At 43.2% G+C, this 27,576-nt stretch overlaps 1 protein-coding gene across 2 annotated transcripts in view; it reads left to right on the top strand.

The window, feature by feature from the left end:
• PLCE1 (phospholipase C epsilon 1) overlaps nt 1-27,576 on the top strand; it is a 284,075-nt gene that overhangs the window by 21,337 nt on the left and 235,162 nt on the right. For both annotated transcript variants that reach the window (XM_084754874.1, XM_084754873.1), the window contains exon 2: nt 15,141-16,676. In XM_084754874.1, the coding sequence (XP_084611000.1) occupies nt 15,483-16,676 (1,194 nt within the window). In that variant the 5' untranslated portion in view covers nt 15,141-15,482. The remainder of the gene's footprint in view (nt 1-15,140; nt 16,677-27,576) is intronic.

Genomic DNA, 27,576 nt, shown 5'->3' with positions numbered 1-27,576 from the left:
AATTTGGTGGTGTATTCGTGTTATTTTGCAGCTAATATCTTCCTTACCCACCTTCTGTCCTCCACCTTCCCTGTGTTCCTCACTTCTTTCTTTCCTTTCTTTGCTGTAGCCCAAGCTAGATTCAGGCTCATAGCATCACAGCAATCCTCCTGCCTCAGGCTCTTCAGTACTGGGATTATAGGCACGAGCCATTATTCACAGCACCCTTACTTATTCATCACCCAAATTGAACCTCTGTACCCATTAGACGACAGCCCAGCCCCTGCCATTCTTTTAAAGCCCACATGAATCATGGGTAATGAGGAAACATATGTCATTTATGAAGCCTCTTCCCTGATGGCAGAGCATCCTGGTGCCTAGGGCAGTGCCTTTAAGTGTAGCCCGAAGGACAGCAGAGTGAGCATCATCTGGTGACGGTGAAGAACGGGGGCCTGCTACACATGTGCGTGCGCAGCTTCCTTCCTCTGCCAAGCCGATTCCCCATGCCTGTGCCTGAGGTAAATGTGAGGGTCACTGCTCTCGGCCTCCTGGGAAGAACAGTGGGGAAGATGATTCATCCTGTAAGGAGGTGGTAACTCAGAGCAGCCTGCTCTTGGGGCTGCAGCTGCCTGCATCTCATTTTCCACTTTGGCCTCTTTTGGGTACCTACATGACTCCAATTAGCTCAGTCTCTCTACAGTCCAGTCGGTTCTCCAGTTGGAAATTCTAGTGTTGCCATGTTGCCCATGGAGGGTGACTAAGGTAAACCACGAGGTGCTTATCGTGGCGCCTCACGAGGAGTGAAGCCTTTTTTTCAGAAAATATTTAATTCTTTTCATTTGGTTAACTTTTTAGTTAGCACGCACAGTTCATTTCAAGCACATGGCGCATCACACTTTGCTCCTTTTTCTTGCACTCCCTTCCTTTTGTCCTCCTCTCTCTCCCTTCCCACTTTTGTTGGTTCCTTTCTTTTCCCCAAGTAGTCCATCCTTCTGCCATGCTCTGTAAATTCCTTTACCCTCTCCTGGTTCCTTCTCCCTACTCCCATCAGATTTCTTTTCTTTCATAATTCTCTTTCCACTTTCAGGTCACACACACACACACACACACACACCCCACACACACAAATATAGATTCTGCATATGAGAGAAAGCATAGCACCTTGCCTTTCTGGGTGTTTTAGTTTCTTTTTCCTTGCTGTGACCAGATACCTGACACAGAACAGCTAAAGAGGAAGGATTATTCTGTTTTATGGTTTGAGGGGATCATTCTATCTTGGCAGGGAAAACATGGTAGGAACAGGAAGTTAGGTGGCCACACATTCAGAAACAGAGAGTTAGCAGGAACTCTTTCTTTTCTTTTCTTTTAGGCCCCTTTCCCAACAGTGTCTCTCTGTTTTAGCCCTGGCTGCCCTAGACTCGCTTTGTAGACCAGGCTGGTCTCAAAATCCCAGCGATCTGCCAGCCTCTGCCTCGTGAGTGCTGGCATCTGTGCCCTGGTGCACAGAGTTAACAGGAAAAGGGGTTTGCTATAGAGTATCAAGCCTCACTCCAGTGACCCATTTTCTATAGTGAGTTTCCACCTCCTAAAGGATCTTTACCTTCCCAAATTGTGCCACTATCTGGGAACCAAGTGTCCAAACACACCAGCGGCAGAAACTCCAATGCGAGTCTGTTTTATTTTGGTTACCACAATGCTCTCTAGCTCCACTCATTTTCCTGCTCAATAACATTCCATCGTGTATATGCACGACATCTTCCTTATTCATCGCTTGATGGCCATCTCGGCTCCTTGTGCGTCTTGGTGTTATGAATAGTGTAGCAGTCAGCACAGATGTGCACCTGTCTCTGTGGTGTGCCAACTCAGAGTCCTTCAGGCATCTATCTACTCAGGAGTGGTGTGGTTGGGTGGTATGGTAGTTCCATTTTTAAGTTTTTGAGAAAACTCCACATTGTTGGTCATAGTGGTTAAATCAGCTTATATTCCCATTGGCAATGTATAAGGGTTCCTTTCCCCCTTATCCTTGTCAGCATTTGTTCTCTCTCTCTCTATCTCCGTCTCTCTCTCTTTCTCTCTCTCTTGTGTGTGTATTAGTTACCTTTCTGCTGCTATGATAAATATCATGACCAGAGGCAACTGAGGTGACAGAAGGTATTGTTTTGGTTTACGGCTCAGGAAGGACAGCGTCCATCATCACGAGGAAGGAATGACAACAGTCAGTGAGTGAAAGCAGCAGAGGCAAGAAGCTGATGACATTTTCACCCTCACACAAGAAGCAGCGAGAGAAAGAGGAAGAAAAGGCAGGCTATGACATCTCAAAGCCCATCCCCAGCAGTGCGCCTCTGCCAGGAAGGCTCCAAAGGTTCCAAAGCCTTCCCAAACAGTGGCCACTAAGTGGGGCCCAGATATTCAAAGACATGAACCTGTGGGAGGCATTTCTCATTCAGAGCATCACACTGTGTGTGTGTATATATACATCTGTGTATGAGGAATATGTGTGTGCATCTGTGTATAAGGAATGTGTGTGTATATGTGTGCATCTGTGTATAAGTGTGTGTGTGCATCTGTGTATAAGGAATATGTGTGTATATGTGTGCATCTGTGTATGAGTATGTGTGTGCATCTGTGTATGAGGAATATATGTGTGTGCATCTGTGTATGAGTGTACATGTGTGTGCATCTGTGTGTGAGGAATGTGTATGCATCTGTGTATGAGGAATGTGTGTGTGCATCTGTGTATGAGTGTGTGTGTGTGTGTGTGCATGTATGCACATGTAGGTATATTCTCCATGGTATTTTTTTTTGAGACACAGTCTCTCAATGAATCTAGAGTTCATCAATTTGTTAGACTGCCCAGCAAGTTAGCCATGTGGGTCTTTCTGTCTCCACTTGTCCAGTGCTAAATTTAATAGTTGTCTATGATCACACCCAGCTCCTTATGTGGGCACTTAGGATCTGAATTTGGGTCCTCATATTTGCTTGCAAGACATTTGCCCACAGGACTATCTTCCTAGCCCCTGTCGTTGATTTTCTTAACAGCAGACATTCTGATTGGAGCAAATTAGAATCTCAGTGTCATTTTAATTTTGCATTGTCCTGGTGATTAAGGATGCTGTACACATTTTCAAATATTTATTGGGTGTTTGTATTTCTTCCTTTGATAACTACTTATTAACACCAATTAATTAAGATTATAGAAAGACTTCCCATAAATATGGATTATCAGAATTAATATTGTGAAAGTGGCCATATTATCAAAAGCAATCTACAGATACAGTGCAATCACCATAAAAAATCTCCATGACTTTCTTCACAGTACTTGAGATGACAACCCCAGATTTTATGTGGGATCACCAAAGACCCTGAATAGTCAAAGCAATCCTAAGCAGAGTGTTATCACAACACAATTTAAGAACAGTCTTAAATTACATTATAGAGTTATAGTAACAAAACTAGCATGATACTGGCACAGAAATGGACACACAAGATCTAAACTGCCAAAGGCGTTAAACACATACATTGGAGAAAAGATAATCTCTTTAACGAATGATGTCACAAAAGAAGCCTGAAACTAGATCCCTACCTCTTACGCTGAACAGGACACAGATGAGGCCGTTCATTACTGTAGAACCACGACATACTTACAGTTCTGAGGATAGAGTGCTTTTTGTTTTGAAGCATATATTTTTATGCTTTGAGAATTTCATACATGCATGTGATGTATTTTGATTGCATTTACCCCTAATTCTCTCCAAATCCTCTCTCTAACCATCTCAACTTCATGTCCTGTTCGATTTTGTTTGTTTGTTTCCTTCACAATTGAGTTCCATTTATGCTACTTATATACTTATGGGTGTGTGGGCGTCCAGTGGAGCATAGTTAACCTACCAGGCACCATATCCTTGAAGAAAACCAACTCTTCCTCTCCCAGAGTGCTTTTTCTTTTTTCATTTCTTTTCTTTCCTTTCCCTTCCCTTTCCCTTCCTTCCTTCCTTCCTTCCTTTTTTTTTTTTTTTTTTGGAGACAGGGTTTCTCTGTGTAGCCTTGGGTGTCCTGGACTCACTTTGTAGACCAGGCTGGTCTCAAACTCACAGAGATATGCCTGCTTCTGCCTCCCTTGAGTGCTGGGATTACAGGTGTGTGCCACTGCACCCGGCCAGGGTGCTTTTCTTAAATGTCTTTCTAGAGAGAAACTCCAGTGGAGGGGTTTCTGGGAGGAAGAACAAAGTGACTAGTCGTGGTGCATGGTTTGCCGAGCTGTGAGAAGTGATGACTGACATGGGGTGTGGGCCCCTGTCCTGGATCTTACCGGGGATGCTCTGGATGCTCAGATCCTCCCTAGATGAGGAGCCTAGTCTTCTCAGACACAGCACAGATAGCTTGGAAAGAATCAGAACCGCCCAGGGCCTGGGATGTCCTGGATCACAGACCCATCTCTCCACCTGCTTTCTCTCTACCTCCCTGGGGGTCCTGTCCCCCATTACTGTTGGAGCCTTGGGAAGGTCCTGAAGGCTGGCGGTACAAGCTGGAACAGCTAGCTGGCTTCAGACTGTGGACTCTGCAAACAGCTCTCTGTATATTTACCTTGGGATTACACCATCTTGAAAAATAGCAGAAGTGCCAAAGTATTACAAAGACGAACAAACAAGGAACCGCTAACAAAATAATAAAGACCCCAACTTTCATCGCTTCTTCTTCTCCCCCAGTTAGTTAAGAAGTGTGAATAATGTTGTCTCTCGTGTAAGAGGCACAGCTAAAATGAACTTTCAGTTTTAATGAGGTGTTCTATTTGCATTTTTAACTGTACTCAAAACAAGCCACGAGAATGACATCAACTGTTTGAGTCAGCTGTTGGCCCAGGCATCCATCCAGCCTTTGAGGTCATTGGTGGCATCCATGAGCAGCAGGAGCAATTTTTTTTAAACTTGTTGAATAGAGGGCCCCTTAAGGCCTTCACTGGTGCTGGCGCTGAATAGACTACAGCTTTGAAGAACATTGCTAGAAATGGCCATGTAATGCATGAAATATGTGGGTTAAAAACCTCCCGTATGCCAGGACTTTGTGGGAGAACTCCGGCGAGACTGGACTTATTTAATCTGGATGATACCTTGCTTGATGTGATGATCAAGTGTAGCCTAGGCATCTTGTGGTCCACCCATAGAGGACCCATAGAAGAGGATGCAGTAGGCACAACCATGAGCAAAAGTTTGCAGGAGCCAGTTCATGCGTTCTTTTGATGAGATAGGGATCATCTTCCTGAGAAACTGTAACGTGAGAGTGTGCTAGAGGAGAGCAGTTCTGTTGAGTTTATCTCATCCAGGCTCAGTTTTCATCACATGTATTTTTAATTCTTTGGAAGACACTCAAAGTAATTGAAGAACGACTCGTAAGAACGCTAGCTTGAAGAAACATTTAGCAAATGCCCGTGGTGACACTACCTGTCAATTAATTAAAGTGCTTATAAGATGAGCCTGTAGTCACACCAGGGAAGTGGTGGCAGTTGGCTACTGAGGAAGCTCATGATTTAGATGCACAGGACATATAATGCAAGACCTTTAAGGCAGCAGTTTCAGGTCTCCTTCCTGCTTTTTATTCCCTTTCCTGTCTGGGTTTCCAAAATGTGCTGCCTTATCCAGGAATGGGAACTGTCCGGTGCCTGTGGAGTTCTGCAGCCCTGGCCACAATTATGCTCTGAAAGGGCAAGAGTGACAAATATGGACCAAAGCCAGCCCAGAACCTTCCATCTATCTCAACCATAAGACATAGCTGCGACTCCACTCTACTTTGCTATTTTTCTCTTTGGCCTTCCTCACCAGGATAGGCCCTTGTCAAAGTACATGGTGCCCTCTGGGAGGTCCTCCCTGTCAGCTATGGGCCATGCTGACTTCCGCCAGTCCTAGCCATGTGTTCAATTAAATAGAATAAATGTATTTTTAAAGCAAATATTTAAAAAGAAAAATGGCATTGTTTTTATGTTTTTTGCAAATGTGTTAAATGTCACTCAATTGAAGGTAGCTGAAATCTATGTTTGACCTGTTGTAATTTGTGTTTGAAAAATAAGCCAACCAACCTCACTCAAATCTGTAGTTGGAAGAGTGGGGATGTGTCTTAGTGCCTGTGCTTTGAAATAAAAGCAAAAACTGGCAAGTGGCAAAAAATAAAATAAAATAAAATCACAAGTTATACACTCAAATAATCACAGTTCATATGTGCATTATTGAATGGACTGGCTCCCCATGTTTAGGCTGTTGACTGTAATATTTGGTATCTTATGGCATTAGCTGATGCTCTCATTCTTTTGTTTATAACTATGACGTCATTTAGGAGTGCCCTGTACACAAGTTATGCCGCTCCTTGTCAACTGGTGTGGGACCTCGCCATGTGCTAGTCACTGAGTAAGCCCATAGAACTTTCAGAACAATTTGTTTGTCTTACTGTGTATGTTAAGGAAAACAGTTACATCTCAGCAAACAAATGCTCTTCGCAGAGCAGTAAGTGGCCAAATACTTACTGAGCCTTTGTAATTTTAGTGCAAGGAGGTGATTTAAGTGCAATAGACATGGTCCCCTCTCAGGAAGCATCTCAGGACAACTCCAAAAAGTGTTCATTGTGATGAGAAGAAAGGATAGTGATTTGTTTGAGGGATTATTTCTTCGAAGGTTAATTGTGAAGGTTACATGAGAAGCTTTTTTTTTTTTCATATTATAAATGAAGGTACCAAGGATTATGGAGAATGAGTTGTCCAAGATTGGTGTGTTGAGCAAGTGGTAAAGGCGAGCTCTGAAGCCTGTTGAATGAGCCTTTACACATTTCAGCACGGTATCATATAGTTAAACAGGTTGCTCGCTGTCTGTGGTGGTTTGAATGAGAGGGCGCCCACAGGCTCCTGCGTTTGAATGCTTGGTCCCTAGCTGGCGGAACTGTTTTGGGAAGGATTAGGAGGTGAGGCCTCGTAGGAGGTGTGTCACTTTTGAGGTGCCCATTCTTTCTTTCTGTCTCCCAATTTGTGGATCAGGATGTAAGTTCTTAGTACTTGGTCCAGCACCATGCCCCCCAGCCTCCTACAGTGCTCCCCGCCAGGGTGGTCATGGACTCATCCTCCGAAACTGTAGGCAAAGCCCCTAATTGAGGGTTTCTTTCTATAAGTCACGGTGTTTCTACAGGGCAGCAACAAAGTAACTAAGAAACCATCCAAAGTCCTACAAGCCTAGGGAGCAAGTAGGAAGGAAGTGCAGTTGGTGACCTCTCAGTGCTTTGGGGTAAAGTAGAGAATTGGGCACAATGTGCCTGTGTAGCTTCCACAGTAATTAGAATGTGAAATGTTTAAAGCTGAATGTAGTGACTCAGCTGTGCTCTAAGCACCCGAGGAGCCCGGAAGCGTGAGGACTGGTGCAGATAGAGGGGAGCCTGCTGCACGTAGTGAGACCATATCTCAAACAAGACAAACAACAGTACAAGCCTTCTCAGTGCTTCTCAGAGAGTGCCACTTGGGATGCTTTTACTCTGTGCTTCCTCTCCTTCAGCCCCTCAGGTGGCTTGCAGCTCCACGGCTCAACGCTGCATGTTTGTAACAGCTCTCTTCTGTAGAACTTGATGCCATTTTGAAAATGTTCTATGTGCCTGAGCTGTCCAGTACAGTGGTAACTACCGGGTTGATTCTTGAATAACTGGAAGGTTGTGAGGGCAACCAAGGAAGCCAAAGAAGGTCCTGACTTCTCTCGTGCTGGAGTCTCAGGCAATTGGAGCTGCCTGACATGGGTGCTGGGAACCAGTCAGGTCTTCTGGAAGGTCAGCAGCTCTCTTGACTGCTGAGCTATCTCTTCAGCCCCAAGTTATAGTAGTTCTTAAAAAATAAAATCTTTATTAAGCAGTTTGTAGCTACTAGGGTATTGGAGGGAGTTTTCTTTTAGGATGTGACCCTTTGATTACTCATACTTTTGTAGATGGCCTTACACACACACACACACACACACCAACATCACTAAGTGGACTTTGTGGGTTTAAAAAGAAAGTACATGAAGTTGGAAGAAAGATGTGGCAGGCTATTTCTCAAAATAGCTGGAGGGGAGGAAGTAGGGAGTGATTTGATTCGAACATATTGTATCTGCACAAATACACAACAATAAAAGCATTCAGACTACAAGACCTTTTCCAGGTAAATATATCTTGAAAACTTGCTCCTTTTTGTGACTTACCTTTTTAGTTTTTTGAAAGGCAGGGGTTTTAAGTTTTGTTTTGTTTTCAAGACAGAGTTTCTCTATGTAATAGCCCTGGCTATCCTGGAACTCTCTTTGTAGACCAGGCTGGCCTCGAACTCACAGAGATCTGCCTGCCTCTCCCTCCCAAGTGCTTGGATTAAAGGTGTGCACCACCACCACCCAGCTGAGTTTTAGGTTTTGATTAAACCCATTTCATCGTTTCCTCTTCTTTATGGTTAGTGCTTTTTCTGTCCTAACAAAATGATCTGTATCTTAATATCATGAAGACATTTTTTTTTTTTTTTTTTTTTTTACTTTCTCCTAGAAGAGTTATCCCGTGGACTTTCTGTTTGGGTCTGTAATCCATTGTGAGTTCACCTTGTGTATGCTGGGGTATAATGGGCCACACCCCAATGATGGAGATGAGTCCCATGAGCAGTGTCATGTCGAAATCCTGTCCCTCTTCTTTTGACTTCAATCTGGATGCTTACAGTCCTTATTATTTCGGGGTAGATGACTATATTTACCAGAAAGGATTCTTGTCTTTATGGCTTTTGCAGCTAAGTATTAGCCTGATATGGACAGCTTTTTTTGTGAACCTCCATTTTGGTTTTTTGCAGGGGGGAGGGCAATTTTATGAAGGTGTAAGTGGAAAACTGTTTCTGTAGTATTTTCATCTACATGTTAGCCAGCTCCACATGCCAAACATAGACAGAATATAAAGTTGAAGTGTCTGGGTCTTTGGAGTTTTGAAGGCTGACGTGTCAGACTCTCAAAGATTTCTAATTGAGAAAGTTAAAGCCATGAGGGGTTAAACCTTTGTGGTCTTGGACAAGGACTCAGATGAGTACACCAGTGCCTTGGGGAATGTTTCAAAGCTTTATTTCCTGTGAGTTATGGAATTTCCATCGTAATAGTTCAGAGAAAGGAGGTCAGGAGGGGGTGGAGCTGCAGATACTTGGAAGACGACGCAGTGGGGGCTGACTTGTACCATGCAGTGTTTGTGCGTGGGCATGTGCACACTGTACCCACGTGCCCTGTGTGCACATGACAGAGGAAAGGAAGGACAGACTCCAGAGAGCACAGATTCCTTCTTTAATCTCTTTGCATAGTGGGGTCTGGGGAGAAGAAAACGTACAACAACGGACCCCTGGTTGGCTGGCTGTCACCCACAAGTTCTCAGAGCAACTTAGTAAAACTCTTTAGGTTTGAAGATGCAAGTGAGACTGTTAAATTCTACTGTCAGCCTCCACAGTCACCTTGGAGCTTCTTTCTCATAATGGTAAAAGGTATGAGCATCTTTCACTCTGGTTGACCGGGTAGACAAGCTCTCATCTCTTTATTGGATATTTCCCCTCCTTTATCTTTTGTTAAGTATGTTGTTCCCTGTACTCAAAGTCTCTTCCTCTCCTTGGCTATAAATAATTTCTATCTTCCTGTAAAGTCCCTGCTCAGATCCCCTATCTATGAAATCATTGCTGGTCTTCTGGTCAAGAGCCACCTGACCGATGCGTACTATAATAGGTACAAAACTGGACTGTCTTCTGATAAGCTAAGGCTTATTTATTTAGTTATTTATTGTTAGATATTCATTGTACACAGTGCTGGGTTTCATAAATATGCAATATACTTCATTTAATTCTCACGTTCACCTCGTCACTTAAGATTGCTATTTCAGTTTCAGCCTTCACATCTTCCTTCAGACCAAGAAGGCCATGCTCTGTACTTTCAGGGCTGTTTTTTAGAAATTGTAAATCACTGTTGCTTATAGCCCATGGCTGTAACATAGTTACATGGCTACATATGGAGTAACCACAGTCCTGCCCTGAAATTCAGAGATTATGTCATTGAGCACAGATTTCCAGAAAGGGAAGGAGTCACAGACTAGGAGTCCCTGCCACCCAGTGATGTTATGTTGTTGTAAATATTAAATGAGATAATATACACTGCAATTTGAGCATGTTTTACACACAACGCATGTTCTACTAAGTATTAGCCATTGTTTTTATAATTAAATTTGATAGATAGCCACCCATTCGTTCAGTACCTTCAGCATATTTTGAGTTCCCTTAATGCTGAATGTTGCTGCTCTATTGAAATCTCTCTACCAACATCTAAAGAAGACCATCATCCAAGATGGCTTCCCCTTTGTTAAACAGCTCTACAGGTCAGGGAAGCTTTTGTTAGGCTGGCTGAAGACTTCCTTCCTAATAATTCATATACTTTGGCCCTTATCCTGCCTCTTGAGACAATATGAAATGAGTTTTTATTTATCTTGAAACTTCAGATAGGGCCAGAGAGCAGTCACAACTCCCACTTCATTTTTTGGCTATAAACATGCATCTCATCAGCTCACTATTTATCTGGCTCAGGGTTGGTGAACCTCTTTTATAAAGGGCCAGATGGTAATATTTTTGGCTTTGTGTGCCATTTGGTCTGTGTCACAACTTCCCAACTCTGCTGCTATAACGTAAAAACAGACATAGATATGACATAAATGAGTAGATATAACCACTTTGCAGTAAAATTTTATTTGTAAAGTCTGGTGGCAGGCCAGCTTTGGGCCTCAGGCTGTAGATTTCAACCCCCTGTTTTATCCCGTGAAAAACCATTAACAGCATTATTCTTGGCTGATATGCCCCTGTTCTGATGCTAAAAACTTCCTCTATGTCACTCCCCAATTCCTTATACCTTTTGTCTGTTTTTCTTATCTTACTGCTTTGTCTATGATTTCCAACACTGCTTGTATCTTCGTAGCTCTGTTTTCTGGTTACTAATTCCCCCAATCATACTATCTACCCTCAGTAAATCTCTACCTTAGACACACTACCTTGACCCCACCCCCACCCCATATTACACATCCTTAGGCCATATATTCTTTGAACTCTCATAGGGTGGTCTTTTCTAGCCTCCCTCATAAACACGTCCATGGAAGAAAAACAATTCTTCCCACTTGACATCCTTTAGCTTTTCAAATCTGTTAGCGCATGGCCCACATTTTGTTGCTTCTAATTTTGTTTAGAGAATATTGCAATGCTCACTGTAACTTTAATTCTAATGCTTCTTGACCATTTCTTTTAAAGTCAGCCCAGGACTGCCCAAGAGGGTATACATGGAAATGAATATTTGTGGATTGCCTAACCACTCTTGACATATATAACATAGGTGTTCTTCTTAGTATTATGGATGTGGGAAGGATAATTCAAGAATGATGGCTAATTTGTGGTCACAAAACTGATATTAAAGGAGTTGATTCCAGTTATGAAACAGAAATGAAACCCAAGCAGACCCAGTGGGGAGTATGTGTACAGTCATCTAGTGAAAGTAAAGTCAACACCATGTTACCATCACAGGAAAGCGCCCCCCCCCCCCCCCCCCCGCCCAGGCTTGTCCTTTCTTGTGAATAGTGTAGAATAACAGACATTTCTCCTGACTCGGCAACTTTTAAAGCATTTCACTCACAACCTTATTTTTGAAGGTGATTTTATTTCTATTTTGCAGGAAAGAAACTCAAACCCTAACTGTAAAATACTTACCAGAGGTTCCAGACCCTGGCTTTGTCTGTTTTCGTTCATTTCGGTTCACATTGCTCTTCTCTGGAAAGTGAACCCCACTCCATCATTTTGCTAACTTCCACTTGTCTTTAGTAATGCATCTCAGTCATCATCATCTCCAGGAAACCCACCGTGGAAATCAGTCCCGCCTCATGCCCACCGTCTGTTTTAGGTGTTCTTCCTTAGTGTCGGCGCACCCCTGTTTGTAACATACCTTGGCTAGTAACTTATTAGCTCATAAAGAAATCAAGGGCAAGATGCTCGCCTCATTTAATTTTGCACTCAGTAAACATTTGCTGGAAAAAAAAAGGGGGGGGGGAAATATCCTGAGATTGAGCCAAGCCAAGGGAGTTAGCTCTCCGTGATGTTTCTCATTCCTGAATACAGCTAGAAGCAAAACAAATATCATTGCTTCAGCGGGCTGTCTGAAATCTCCAGCCTTCTGAAACAAACTCAGATAAAGGACGGCAACTCCCAGCAGCCATGTGTCTTTATAAACCCCAGCACCTGAAACCATGAGGTCTCTGAGTGGATGGGAGACAAAACAGCACAGTTCATGATAAGCGAATGTTTCTGGAGCCAGGCTTCTTAGAGTTGAATACTGTCTCCATCACTCCTATCAGTTGACTTAGCTTTTTCTAGGCCTTGATTTCTAGTTTGCCAAGAACAGAGAACAGAACTTACTTGGTTTGTCTCTTGCTATATAACAATATACAACAAGATGTGTGGTGTAAAACAATAAACATATTATTCCATATAACTCTGTGGGTAAGAATTTGGAAGAGACCTTATGTGGTTGAGTCTCTCTCTCTCTCTCTCTCTCTCTCTCTCTCTCTCTCTCTCTCTCTCTCTCTCTCTCTCTCTCTCTCTGTGTGTGTGTGTGTGTGTGTGTGTGTGTGTGTGTGTGTGTGTGTTTTGAGACAGGGTTTCTCTGTGTAGCCCTGGCTGTTCTGAACTTGCTTTGTAGACCAGGCTGGCCTCAAACTCACAGCGATCCACATGCCTCTTCCTCCCGAGTGCTGGGATTAAAAGCATGTGCCACCACTGCCTGGCTGTTGAATGATTATTAATATTCAATATTGAATTATTATTTTAGTGAAGTCCGTGGTTACTCCTTAACCAGTTTTATACCCAAATAACTACACAGAGAGACCAGTGTCTATTTAATTGGCCTATAGCATAATGCTGTGCAATAATTACTCCATCCTAAACCTCTAAGCTAGTATAGTTTCCTCCCATTCTGATTTCCCACTTAAACTTGCATTTTACTCATAACCTAGGTCTGATTCATTCCTCCGGGTGCTTCCTGGTCCTCTCTTCATGGCTCCGTCCTTCTCCTTCCTCCTCTTTCTCCTCCTCCCCATCACTGGATCAGGATGTTCCACCCTGTTCTCTGTTATTGCTCAGCATTGGCTGGTTTGTCTTTATTGACAACACAGAGAACAAATGGCGACATGTTTGCACAAACTTGAAATAGGAGATACTTAGAATAAACATCATAATGCAATGTCCAGATTGATCCAGAGAGTGGGGTAGATAAATCGGCATTTGAATGAACAAGGGTAAGCTGTACACGGTCCACAGGGACTTTATGCCAACAGAGAACTACTGAAACAAAGCTGGAGGGACGATGTGGAAAGTAGAGAGGCAGAGTTGTGGAGTTAGGACACGCTGCACAGAGATGGCCTTTTCCCCATGAAAACCATGATGACCACAGTGTTCGCTATGTCCTGAGGATAGTTGTGAACACCTCCACAAGCTGGGAGCAGGTAAGGGACTAGGTTTGTGCCAGAAGGGTCATGTGTGTGATAGAAAAGTGGCAGCTGGTAGGTTTTCTTGAAGAGGAGGAAAGGGACGAGTGGCAAGGACCAAAGTCAGTACAGCTGGTGTGACGTGGAAGGTGAGCTCTGAAGAGCTGCCTCAGAAGGAGGGGCTGCAGCTAGGAGGAAAGGGGTTACCTGTGACGGGCACCTTCTGGTCCTGAGGTGCCTGGAATAGCCTTGTTAAGAGCATCTTCAACATCACGTGGGAACTTGTTTGACTCTCTCTGTTAATAGGGTTGCACGCAGCTGCTGGATGTCGACCTCACATTATAATGTGCAGCACAAGGAAGAAGTTCAATAATTTGGTTGAAGGAAAAAAGACTAAACTAGTTAAGCCATTTCAAACACTACACCTTCATAAATCAAAGTCTTTTGTGTCTGCTTACATTCAATTGAATAATTTCTTACTCAAATGGAACCAAAGGGATATTTTCTTTAAATGTGTAGTTTGTGAGGAGGGAGGGGACTGGAAATGTTGGCTAAAGTTGTATTTTGGAATATTTAAATCCACTGTTAGTTTCCTTTGTGTCTCATCTCTTCTTTGTTTACATTTTGGTTTTATAAATGTTTAAAATTAACTGAATTTTTAATGCCTTTAATTTATATGCTTTTACCCCCTATGGGGATTGCTCTAGGATTCAGTGTACATCTTTAGTCTACATTTACATAACCATATTATTATACATGTAGAAATAACCTTATAGATTTACTGTCCCATGCCCCTCCTCTTGACCTCTGTGCAGCCCAGACAGTTCACTTCAGTGTTTAATAGAAATCTCACACAACACTGTTACTATTTTCGCTTTAAGTGGCCAATTATCTTCATAAGTGATTTAAAAAATTAAAAACATTCCAGCACATATGTAACACATTTAGTCTTTTTGTTCCTTTATATATATATATATATACATATATAGATTTTTTTCTGCACAAGGGCTCTTCCTTTATTACTTTTTATTGTTCAACCCTGCTACTGATAAAGTCTTTTGGTTCTGCATGCCTAAAAAGGGTCTTACTTCATTTTCATTTGTAGAAGACATTTGTTGGGTGTACAATTCTATCCAACAGTATTTCTTCTTACTCTATTCTTTTTTTGCTTGCACTGCTTCTGATGAGAAATATATTGTCTTACTTTTGCAATTCCTGTCTTATGTCCCTGGTGCCTTTGGCTTTCCTGAAGTTCCAGCTTTTTCTCTTCTATTCAGATAGACTATTGGGTTCTCCCTGGGCCTGGAAATGTTCCAAGCAGTGAGCTCAGGTATTTACACTGAACTCATTTCATCTTTCTTTTGATTCAGATATTAACACTTTTGACTGTTCATTGTGTGAAAACCATTCTTTTTCTTCATCTTGTTTAGACTTTATTTCATACTCCAGGATAAACCCAACTCTTTGTACTCCATATTTGCTGGAGGCAGAAGTTCTGAATTGTTAAAACCAAAATGATAAATGCTTAAAATATTAAAACTAACTTTTGATTGCAAAACTCTTGCCTCCTAATATTTTCCAACTAACTCAAAATTATCAGCTCGCTTTTCAAAACCTATTTAATGCCACGATGCTTAACATTATCTCTTTTCTCCCAGGGGACAGAAGACGTTCAACCTGGATTTTTAAATCACTGCACATTAACAATAAAACCACAAGTCCCAGAATGTGACTGGACGAAATCCTTCTAAAAAAAAAAAAAAAGTAGTGTCAAGCCACAGAGGAAAGAAAACCTGTCGTTTTGAAATGCTGCTCTAAACCAAGCTGTTCTTGTAGGAAATTACAGCTGGAAAATTTTGTTTGGCTCTTAATATACCTGAATGAAAGGCACTGTCAACTTGTTTCTCATAAAGACTGGAAATTATCTGAGATTATCTGTTATCTTGACATGACCACCAGAGAAGGGCACACGGAAGAGTAGCTGAAGGACGCTGGTCACGATGACTTCCGAAGAAATGGCCACTTCCGTCCTCATCCCTGTGACTCAGAGGAATGTGGCTTCTGCCCAGTCAGTGGCCGAGGAGAGGAGTGAAGAGGTCTCAGATGCTGATAGTCCCAAGGCTCGCGCTGCCAGGCAGGGCGGGCTGACCCCTCACACCATCTCACAGTGGAACAGGCCTAAGGAAGAGTCTTCCAGACATGGTCTGGCCAAGGTCCTCTCGATAGCAAGGGGGGACATAGTGAGTGATGAGAACCACAATGAAAAGTGCTGGGAGAGAGGTGTGCCGGATTCGGTGAAAAACCATATGGTTAACTGCAACAGCTTGTTGCAGAGCCACCGGCACGACCTTCCTCAGAGCCAGCTTTGTGAAGCCTGTGACTCTGTCACAGAGGAAGACCTGTGTTTGCAAACTGGAATTCCTTCTCCACTGGAAAGGGAGGCGTTCCCTGGAATTCAACTGGAAATGGAGGACTCTCCCATGGACGTGAGCCCTTCGGGAAATCAACCCGGGATCACCGAGTCCTCCGGACCTCACCCTGACAGCAACATGGCGGTGTTCCATTTCCGCTATGAGGCTGACGGACCAATGTCGGATGCTTTACATACCCTGTCAGAAAAAATAATTTTGGATGACTATGCAGATTTTGTTACTGTCCCTGGGGGGCAGCAAAAGAAAAATTACACGGCGTATACTTGTAAACTGGTGGAATTGACAAAGAGCTGTGGTAATAAGAACGGGCAGGTGCACTGTGATCATTGCAACTCGCTGCACGATAAATACCTTTGCTTTGAAAGCTCCTGCCGGAAGGCCGACAACGTGCTCTGCTCAGGAGGTGGCTTTTGTGGGGAGGGTTTCACTCACAATCCTCCTGCCAAGACTTTCCCGAACCCTTTGGAGGAGGATCTCTCCGATAATTGTGAAGAGGTAGATGATTTTCTTAAAAGCAAAAAGGAACGGTCCACTTGGTTAGTCAGAAGGTTTTGTAAAAATGACAAGGAAGTGAAGAAGTCCGTGTATACTGGGACAAGAGCCATCGTGAGGACCCTGCCTTCTGGCCATATTGGGCCGGCTGCTTGGAATTACGTCGATCAAAAGAGAGCCGGTCTTTTATGGCCTTGTGGGAGTGTAACGGAACCTCTGTCAATGACCAGCATTGGGAGCCAACGTCTATGCGAAGCCCAGTGGTGTCTGGTAAGAGTCTGAGTCTCATTTCATCCTTTTGTTTTGTTTTACTTTTTCTTCTTCCTTCACTTCCCCCCTCCTCCCTAGGAGATTTGAATATAGGGTCTCACTGCATAGGCCTGGGACTTGCTGTGTATATGGTCTAGCTTGTCCTTGAACTCATGATCCTCCTGAATCGAGATTACAGGAGTGTGCACCGGTTTCTTTCCATTATTTCATTAAACTTGATTCTTTTATTGTGTATTTATATTGCTTTAATTATTGGAAAAGATAAAGCAAGTTCTGTCAAAATATAGATGATCCTTATAGGACTCATCGATAGTTCTTGGGAAATAAATATTCCAACTGATAGGTCTCAGGTTTGAGTTGGCTCTGCAGCAATCTAGGCCGTAAAATATACACAGGCCTGTGTAGGGAGTGGAGAAATTGGAAATTTCCTGATGACGGAAAAGTGGCTTTGTTCATTACCTGTGGAGATGCAGTCCCAAGTCTTTTTGTGCTGCATGGTCTGCTGTGGCCTTTAGCTTTACTGGCCTAAAGGAGCTTAAATCTTGAGATTTCTACTTTACGGCCAACGGTCTTTTCTTTCTTCCCCCATAGACTTTGTGTATGTGTATATGTGTGGGCGCTTGCATGTGCACGTGCTGTGTACCCCTTCTATGAAGCCTTAAAATAATACTTCAATGGACTTAAAATAATACTTTAAATGCACTAAATGAAATAGAGAACATTAATAATGGAGAAAATGATGTTGGTTTGCACTTACAAGACACAAAATTATTTTGAAACTGTGAGGTAGTAATTTAAGTACATCATCATTATCACACGGACCATTGTTACCTAGCAACGTGATGCCTCATGTTCTCGGAGCATGGCAAATGGAGCTGGGCAAATAGAGAAAACTGGTCACCCTAAATAGCCATAATATTGTAAGATATCTACCATGACCATGGCATGGTGTGAAAATCTATATTATTTTTATTGGTGACAAGATCAGTAACTTCTGCTTCTATCTAGATTTGTTATAAATATTCATAATTAATGCTGAATAATCCTGAATTTCCACACGAGATTAATGAGAATATTGTTTTTATTCTTCCTCATCCAAGTTTCCAGGTCCTCTGAACTCTTTAAATGGTTTTTTTCTCCTTAACCATACACAACCAGGTGACCTTCTCTGGACCTGATCTGCACTGCTGAAGATATCACTGTATACTTCACCTGTTTACTGTTCCTTTTCCTTCTTTGCTTTCTTGTGATAAAGCCTCAGGTCATCCAGAATGGGCTTGAATTTACTAAATAGAAAAAGCTGGCCTTGAACTCCTGACCCTCAAGTTTCTACCAAGTGCTGAGATTACAGGATTGCATCACCATGCCCCATCATTTGTTCCTATCCTTACTAAACACTCCTGCTTCCTTTAGCCCTTCTCTGTGGGAAATTGCTTCTAGAACTCTCACATCCCAGTTCTTCATACTTCTTTCATTAACGAAGTCCTAAAAAAGAAACATTCAGTCCAGATGAACATTCTTTTTATTGAAATACCACTGGTGATGATACCTTGGTTATCATCGTTGATCAAGAAGGCTGACATTTATCAAACATTTAACATATGCCAAGTCTGAGATTAACTACTTTTCATTCTTGATGTCAGCCTGTGATGTTGGTATGATTGTTAGCTTCAAGATCCATTGTATTGCTAAGAAAAGACTTTCTGAGAAGCCTTGTAACTTGGTACTAGTTACTCTTTTTTATTGCTGTGATGAGATACCATGACTAAAGCCACTTATAGAAGATGGAGTTTATTGGGGCTTACAGTTACAAAGAGCGAGTCCATATGGATCATAGTAGGAAGCATGATAATAGGCAGGTAGGCAGGCAGACATGGTACTGGAGCAGTAGCTGAGAGCTTACATCTTGATCTGCAAACATGAGGGAGAGTGAAAGCTCACTGAGAATGGGACAGAGTTTTGAAACCTTAAAACTAGCCCTCACTGACACACCTCCTCCAAGAAGGCCACACCTCCCAATCCTTCTCAAACAGTTCTATCAACTGAAGACCAAGCCATTGCTATTCAAAACACCATCCCTGTCCTAAGTCACATAGCTAGTAAATGGCATCTAGAATCATAATCAAGACTGTTTTTTCTGTGGTAGTTTCTCTTCACTCAGAAAGAAAACTGGGAGTACCTTTTTGTTGTTTTGTTTGGTTAGTTGGTTTTTGTTTGTTTGTTTGTTTGTTTGAGGCAGGATCTCTCTATGTAGTCCTGGCTATCCTGGAACTTGCTATGCAGAGCAGGCTTACCTCAAATACACAGAGATCCACCTGCTTCTGCCTCCAAAGTGCTGGTATTAAAGAAGTGTGCCCCCACACCCTGCCAGGGAGTAGACTTTTAAATGAAACCAAACACTCCCATTCTTTTCAGTGTCTGCTGGTGGATCACCCCACTTTTCGTTGTTTGTGCTATTTCAGACTTGGCTGGCTGTATTGTGCTGATTACAACTGTGGACCAATGTTGTAGTGTTCAAGTCCCACCGAGGCCCTTTCTGTCAGTCAAAGACTTGGGCACATTGTCAATACTTTTTTCCAAGTTCTGGTGGAGATTTTTGAGTTCTGGGAAACCACTAGCTGGCAGTTTAAACTGAGTTATTTTTTTATTTTTTTAATGTGGAAAGTACTTGTTCTACCCTACAGATCCCCATACTGCTTGGGCCCTTGGGAACAGTAGGGATCTTGTCAGACAAATGAAAGCCTTTCTATGTTTGTTGCCCACTCACCCCAGGTAGTGTAGGTAGATTCATTTCTACTTCTCTTCCCACACAAAACCTGCGTCAAGGTGCGACACTGATTATGGAGTGGCTTGTCCTGCTCTGCGCTCTGAAGGCTGGCCCCGCACCTCTCCACCACCAGCCTGCTGCTGATGACAACAAGCTATCCCACTGGAAAAGAGATTGATTTCTAAAACCATGTACACTTTAGAGCACATTAGACGTTTCAGGATAGCAAAGGCATGCACATAGATTGCTGTGGGTGTGAGCTTTAGGATGATTAGCAGAGTGGACCATGCTTCCTGCTGGCTTCCCCCAACCCTGACGCAGCCCTTGGGCAGTAGCGTCCAAACACTTTCACTGGCCAGGCCCTAGGCTGGGTAATTTACAGTGAAAAGAACTGATAACATGAGGCAGACTGCCCCCTCCCTGCTCGCTCTCTGGTGGCTAGGAGGGGTCACCACTGCTCTGTTAGAGTGGGCTTCTTCCTTTTGTCTCAGCTGCCCTCCCTGGAGGCTGTGGGGCATGTTTTATTGCCACTTATGGTGTAGCTGGGCATAGGCTGGGTGTCCTGATCCTTGGGAGGATTCTATAAAGGAGAGCACTTTTCAGCATGCATGACAGAAAAGTCATTGGCTTTCTCTGAAGTATAGCCTTCTTCACATCTTTCTCCTTGGTTTAGAGTCTGGTGGAAATGCCTGGCAGAACTGGCACAGCTGAATTCTATTCATGTCTCCAGTTGTGTAAATTATACCAAATCACATTCTAGATGGCTGTGAGCCACCATGTGGTTGCTGGGAAATGAAGTCAGGACCTCTAGAAGAGCAGTCAGTGCTCTTAACCCCTGAGCCATCTCTCCAGCCCCACATTAGACGATTTTATATAAAGAAGCTGGATACCTGCAGTTTTGAGTTCCATGAGGTGGGGGGGTCCAAGGCTGTATTATGTCAGCCTGTAAAATGCTAGCCCAAACAGTCCTTCCTACGCATTGCTGGCGTGTGTTACTCTTCTAATTAGCTCTTTGCCATCACCTTTTTTTTTTCTTCTGCGTGTGTTGGTCAGAACAGTCCAGTGAATTTATATTTTCACAGCTGTGTGGAGAGCATTGGTTTGGATGAGGACATTAATGAGGATTCGTGCTTGCTGACTAACCAGATTGTGAGCCTCCTCCTGCTTGTAAGCCATGAAAGCCCTGCCCCCCTCACTTATTCAGTGCCATGTGTACTCCCTCCTGCCCTCAAACTATTGGTTCAACAAAATAGAGTCTTTGGCAAGTCGCTAAAGCCTGCAGGTTAAATATTTGACTAGGGGTGCTTATCTTTTTCTTTTCTTTTCTTTCTTTCTTTCTTTTTATTTAATGCTCTCTCTGAATCTTAGAGAGTTCAAAAGCCTAGAGATATCTTTCAGGTAGATTGCTGCAGTTGTCCTACATAAATGGAGATATCAACTTCAGAGAACAATCTCTTAGAATGACCATTTGTATGTGGCCTGAAAATGACCAGAGCCAGTGGGCACGGACAGGCTTTCAGGTGAAGACCTGCATTTTATAGGCCAGGACCTCAGGATGCCATGGGATGATTGCAGTGGGAGTTTCCCTCTCTGGGAACATGCAGACAGCACACATGGGGCTCATAGACATCTTGGGGTTGGTGGGGGAGGTTTCTACCCTGATGGCCGGATGATTCAGCATTCAGGGACTTGAAGCATCATTGCGGGGCTGGGTGTAGCACTCCATGACTAGGCTATCTAGTGGCTTGTTCCTCCCTGACGCACTATTCTCAGACAGCAGTGCTGACTCATGCTTCAGCCCTCAAAAGCCCCAAGATAATCACATGACGCTCTCTTTGGTGGTCCGGACACACGAAAAGCTCAAGAGTACAAGCTCCTAACCCTTATACCAGGTCCCTGCCCTGAGCTCTAACCCATTCCCTGGTGTGGGCTCTTGTTCCCTCAAGGCCTCAGGAAGCTCAGCAGGCAGCCTCCTGAGTCTTCAGCCACATGAGAACCTGCAGGTCTTTCAGAATTAGGAAGTGCCCTTTATCCTTTGAAGCACAAACCCGTATCTCCTTGGTTGGGGAAGGGGTACTTGGATGTCTTCTCTTTTTGTACAGCTTGGTTGGGATACAGTTTGCCCACAGGTATTCAAAGGTAAGTGCACCCTTCACAGTCGGTCTGGAACATTTTCATGCCCCAGAAGACACCAAGACACCCTATGCCTTTTAGCATCAGCGCGCCCCCCCACCTCTTCCATAACCCTGCACATGCACTCTTCTTTCTGTCTATAGAATACACTATTGCAGATTTTCATAACCTAGACTTACAAAGGTATATGATATTTTGAGAGGGGCTTAATTCACTTGGTTTAGTATTCTCAGGCCGATCGACGCTATAGCATGTATCAGTGCTTTGTGATTTTTTTTTTACTGTGTAATGATATGCCACTGTGTTGTACTAATGCACTCACCAGTTGCGGAACATTGAGCTTTTCTACTCTGAGGCTGTGATTATGCGTAATGCTTCTGTGAGCTTGTTTTTGTTTTTCTTTGAAGGGATAGGGCCTGAACTCATGACCTCTTGCATGTCAGGCAGGTGCTCTGCCACTGAGCTGTATTCCCAGCCCTGTGAGCATTCAGACACAGGCTTTTGGATTACAGTTCACCAGTTAAGAGTACTTGCTGTTCTTTCAGAGAACCTAGGTTCATTTCCCAGCACCCACATGGTGGTTCACAACTGTCTGTGACAACAGTTCCAAAGGATCAGATACCCTATTATTTAGTAATGCACTTACTAAAGTGTGAGTAAATACTCACATAAAATAAATACATATTTTTTTTAAATTAATTATATAAAAAGGCCGTTCCTAGGTAAGACTATTAGAAATTTGTTGAGGCTCATTAAGGACAAGCCACTTCTTCCTAGTCAAAGGAACAAAAGAGTGCCACTTGTCCCCGGCGAGGAGTGGTGGCCGGAGTCTATAACTGTATGTTTGACCTTTACAGGGGTCACCAGACAGTTTTTCCAAACATCTGCCTCATCCTCACAGCAAAGCACGAAGCACTGAGGCTTCTGCATCCCTCCTAGTGCTTCTTACCATCTCTGTCGTTGCTTATAGCCATCCTGCTTGGGTAGGAAGCAATAATTTCCTTATAGTTTTTATTTGCATGTTCTTGGTGGTTAATGCACCTGAGTATTTTCTCATGTGCTGGTTGGGATTTTACATTTCTCTGGAGAAATGTCTAATCAAATCCTGGGACTGAACCCAGGGCCTTGCTCGTACTAGGCAAGTACTCAACTACTAAACAACTCCGGCCTCTTTTGTCCATTTTAAAATTGAGTTGTCTTTCAGTTTGAACCTTTATATATTCTAGATGTAAGTGCATGATCAGCTATATGATTTACTATATGTGTATATAGTAAATGGTATATATATATATATATATATATAATACTGCATATATCTATATATTTTAAATAGTATAGTATGGATATAGATATAATAAATGAAAATTGAGAAAATGGCCAAGATGATTTACAACTTTATAATTTATTTTTTTAATTTTATGTTCATTGATGTTTTGCCTGCATATATGCCTGTGTGAAGGTGCTAGAACCTGCCATGTAGGTGCTGGGAATTGAACCCAGGTCCTCTGAAAGAACAGTCCATGCTCTTAACTGCTGAGCCGTATCTTCAGCCTGGTTTACAACTTTAATACCCAGTAAAACTAATTAAATATTTCCTTTGGACATCAGTTTATTTTTCGCCTTTCTTAGTCTTCCTTGTGTCACCCTGAAAACAGCAATTTTAATGATGAGTCATTTTCCAAACTCTTACCTGTTCCCTGGACTATCCTTAGCTCCAATTTGCACAGCTTTTCATTCTTTTCTCCCCATTTGTCCTCAGGTTTTTATGACACAGATCACTTTTCTTGTTAAACAAATTATGCTTCCCAGAGGAATGGTTGGGAAATCATAGTGTCAGCATGCAAATAGGCACACCACCAAAAGGGCATCATAACAGCTCAGGTGGAGGGCACAGAACTTTATGGAAAAAGTACTGCTTTATGAAAAAATACTACTTTATGACAAAGTACTCTGTTATGTACAGGTGCCAGCCAACGTACAACTATGTGAACCAAGTAAGCTGTCTATAGAGTGCAAAATTTAAGGAGGCCCTATGCTTTCAGGTCTCACAGGTGGCAACCTTATACGCACCAGTGACTACAACCTTAAATTTTGAATGCTGGGCTCAAGTGTCTTGCCTTGGTTGGTCCCATCCCTGGTTACAACAAGGCTTTAAGAAAGCCTGTGGTTATGATTTTCTTAGTTCAAGAACGATCTCCACAGGGTCCCATAAACCTTGGCAAGGATAGTCTTAAAACAAATCAGGAGTGGCTCTTACATTTTTTAAAGGTTGAAAAAAAAAAAGTCTACAGAAGACTATTTCACAGCAAGTGAGAATTGCATGAGACTCAAGTGTCCGTGCTGGTAAAGGTTTTAATAAAGGTTCTGGAACACAGCCACCCGTGTTCCTTTCCACATTGTCTACAGCTGCTGTCATACTGTAACAGGGAGCCTGGGTGCTGAAAAGGCAAAGGCAGCCTTTGTTCTGTGGCCTTTTACAGTACAAGTTTGTCTTTTCTGGCTAGGAGACTCCTCTGCACCTGGCCACTCCTAGCCAGCCTTTGGGTCTGAGTGTCCCATCCTCTCAGAGGCCTTTTGTGTCAGCCCCACGCTCACCCTGTACCCTGCTCTAGAATAGTCCATGCTCCATACAAACTCTTAAATGTCTCCCTGAATCACAAATAGAGAAACACAGACTCTAGCCATTCTGTGCTCTCTCCTCTCCTCTTCCTCCTCCTCCTCCTCCTCCTCCTCTTCTTTTTCTTCTCCCTGCCTCATCAGGCCCACTGCAAGCTTGTTACCCTCCTCTTTACAAAGCTGGGAAAACAACTCATTTTGTGCTCTGCCTAGAACAGAAGTGGGATTTTTCCACTGAAATTCAGAGGGATCTTTTTCAGGCCTGTGGACCCAGACAGCATGCTCTCACCTCTTCGGACTTGGCCAGAGAGACAAAGAAGGGTCAGGCTTGCAGCTCTTTGTCTCTGGCTCATTTTCTCAGTTGGCTGTAAAATCCCTGGGAGGCTTTCCAGAGGTGGAGACAGAGAAAAGTGTCCTCCTTCTAGAGTTCTTTTACTGCCCTTTAGTCAGACGGGGACACACACACACACGTGCACACGTGCACACGTGCGTGCACACACACACACACACACACACACACACACACACACACACACACACACACACGTTTTTATCAGGCAGTTCCTACATGGACCAGAAAAAAAATTCTGCTTCTGACTCCAGGGCAAGGGACAGTTGGAAAGATCATTTTTGGAGTTTGGAAGGCGTTTGGCCAAGTTTTTCAGATTGTCTGACCCTGGTACTCCTGATAATAGGCCTGGGATTGGCCTCTCCCGAAAAGACCCAAGACCAGTTTCAATTCTCCCATTAACTGATGAGTGCCCTTAAAGAAGTGACGTTAGAGCCTGGGGTTTTGTTTACATTGAGTACAGCATGTAAAGCCAGTCCTCACTGGCCTCTACTTGTCAGAAACTCTGAATACAATTTCCATGTGTAATTTAACCTACTGTAAGTTACACAAGCCTCCCTGACTCTAGAAGCCCATCAGCCTATGACACCTAAGTCCCTACCCTGAATTTGGGGTTGAAAGAATATTCTACTTTCCCCTGCAGTATCATCTTGAGGTTTGACTAGAGTGAACCTTGTCTTTCTCTGACAAATGGTGAAATCCACATGTTCATCATGGGCTAATTCTTCAAGTGCACATATGTAGTAAAAAGCAAACACTTATCTCAGATGTGGTGGAACAAGCCTGTGATCTCACAGCTACAGAAGAATTGAGAGTTCGAGGCCAGCCTGGGCTACATAGTGAGACCCTGTCTCAAACAATCAGAAACACGAGGGAAAAGCAAGCAGGCAAGCATTTGCTGCATGATGGGAGGCCTCATCGCTTTCTTTGTCATAATGACTAGCTACAAGGCCGACAATATCACCATCCCAACTGACTGCTCAGAACAAGAGGCAACCCTGTCCAGGCCTGGCTGCCTCTGAAGCCCATGTCCACAACGTTCCTCAGAAGTTCCTCTAGAAAGTTCTGATGCAACTCACCCGTCTAACTTGGCAGGGGCTCTGCTCTCTTATTAAATGTGTAAATGCTGAGCTAGACAAGACCAGGAGATCTTTCTTTAAATGTGAGCTGGGTGTGACCTTTGGATGAAATGGGAGGATGGGAAACAATACCAATTCTTAATGTGAGGGGTGTGTTGGCTATTGAAATGGCTGGGATTTCTTTTTATGATTCAGCCAGTGAGAGGAGGAAACCAAGCCCAGGGTCTGATTTTTTTCCCCTTTGAATTGCTGTAATTTAGAAGTACATTTACCACATTTTATAAGTAAGTAAGCACGAACCATGTCCAAAGCAAATGGCACACACACATGAGTCAGAGTCTATAGCTTCTTCGTGGTCTTGCCGGAATACCCATGAGTGCTGGCAACGTAATTTAGAGCTTTGCCATTTGGAAGTTTCCCAGGATCTCCAAGAGTTCTGACCAACTGGCCTTGGCGCAGGAACATGACTCGGTTGCCTCTCTTTGCAAAGTCATGCCTTTACGGCGAGCTTGTGACTTGCCTTCGTTTGCAAGGGCGTGAGGTGGGAAAATGGTTGGCCCTGGATGTGTGCTCAAGGCAGCCGGCAGACACTAGAAAAGTCTCCTTGCCAGGATAACTTCCCTTCTTTTAGTTCATGCAGAATGTGGCACCGTGCAAGACAGGGACACCAAACAACTGCAGAGGCATACAGTCAAGGCAGCCGCAGCCTGTTTGTCTTTCATAATGCCGTAAGCCCAGAGTCAACCCTGCTCCCAAGCCCAATCCTGGAGTTCTCTTTTCATGGCTCTGGCGTGAATGAATAGCTTCAATTCTAGCTTGAGATCAGAGAACCCTTATTATCTACGCCTGCTTGGTCTCACCCCTGTATTTAATAAGGAATCACTTTGTAAGCAGGACCAGGTTGAGTAGCTTAGCTTCAGAGAGATTTAACTCCAAATTATAAATGGTGACACTTTAATAGTGAGTGCAGCGTGCCTCGAGAGCCAGCGTGGAGGAGTTTTGGCAGCTGGAAAGCCCCGTGGCTTCAGATTTTCCAGATTGTGAACCCTTCCATCAAGTGAACTCCTTAGCTTTGAAAAAAAATCTCTCCTCTAGAGCAAGGGAAAAGTTCATCTGAGTTCTAAATTGTTGAATAGGAAATCACTATATTCCTCCTCACTGAGACTTAGGTTTTAAGCCCCAATGGATCCCTACTTCTTCTGTTAATGGTCACAAACCCGACACGGGCGCTGTGATGGGAGCATTGTTGATATTTTTTGAAGCAAATGCCATTATTATGGAGACCATATTTTCCAAATTAAAAAAAAAAGATGCTTCTTTTTCTTTTCAATTTATTTTATTTTTGTGTATGTGAGTGCTCTGCCTGCATGTACACCCGCATGCCAGAAGAGGGCATCAGATCACATTATAGATGGCTGTGAGCCACCATGTGTTTACTGCGAATTGAACTCAAGACCTCTGGAAGACCAGACAGTGCTTTTTAACCACCGAGCCATCTCTGCAGCCCCAAAAGGGAGCTTCTTATTTCAGAGGAAAGAAAAAAGAATATCTGAAATTAAGAATGACCTAGAAAATCTAGAACAGCTAGCTTCAGAAGCCTCTGATCGTAACATGAAGGGTAAACACATGAGTAAATCACTGTAGGTCTAATTCATTAGGGACATCAGGAGGTTTAGCCCAGAGTGGCAGGTCATGCCTGTATTGCCAGTTCTTGGGAGGCTGAGGTGAGATGATTTCTAGTTCTGAGCCAAACCTGGATTATAGAGTAAGATGCTGTTTAAAAAAAAAAAAAGTTAGAAGTGGCGTCTTCACACACCTGTCCTGGGTGAAGACTGATCAGCAACAACCTCACCTAGCAGGTAGGTTTGTTTGTAATCAATTTTATGAACTTGTGTTTTTGTTATCCCTGTTCAGCAGCTACCATGGTGGAATGGCTATGAAGTTATGTTCTACTGA

This window comes from Acomys minous (assembly GCF_964271855.1).
Source record: "Acomys minous genome assembly, chromosome: 2".
In the NCBI taxonomy this organism is placed as follows: Eukaryota; Metazoa; Chordata; class Mammalia; order Rodentia; family Muridae; genus Acomys; species Acomys minous.
Note: the sequence above shows the minus strand (reverse complement) of the source record. Positions and strands in the feature narration are given on the sequence as shown.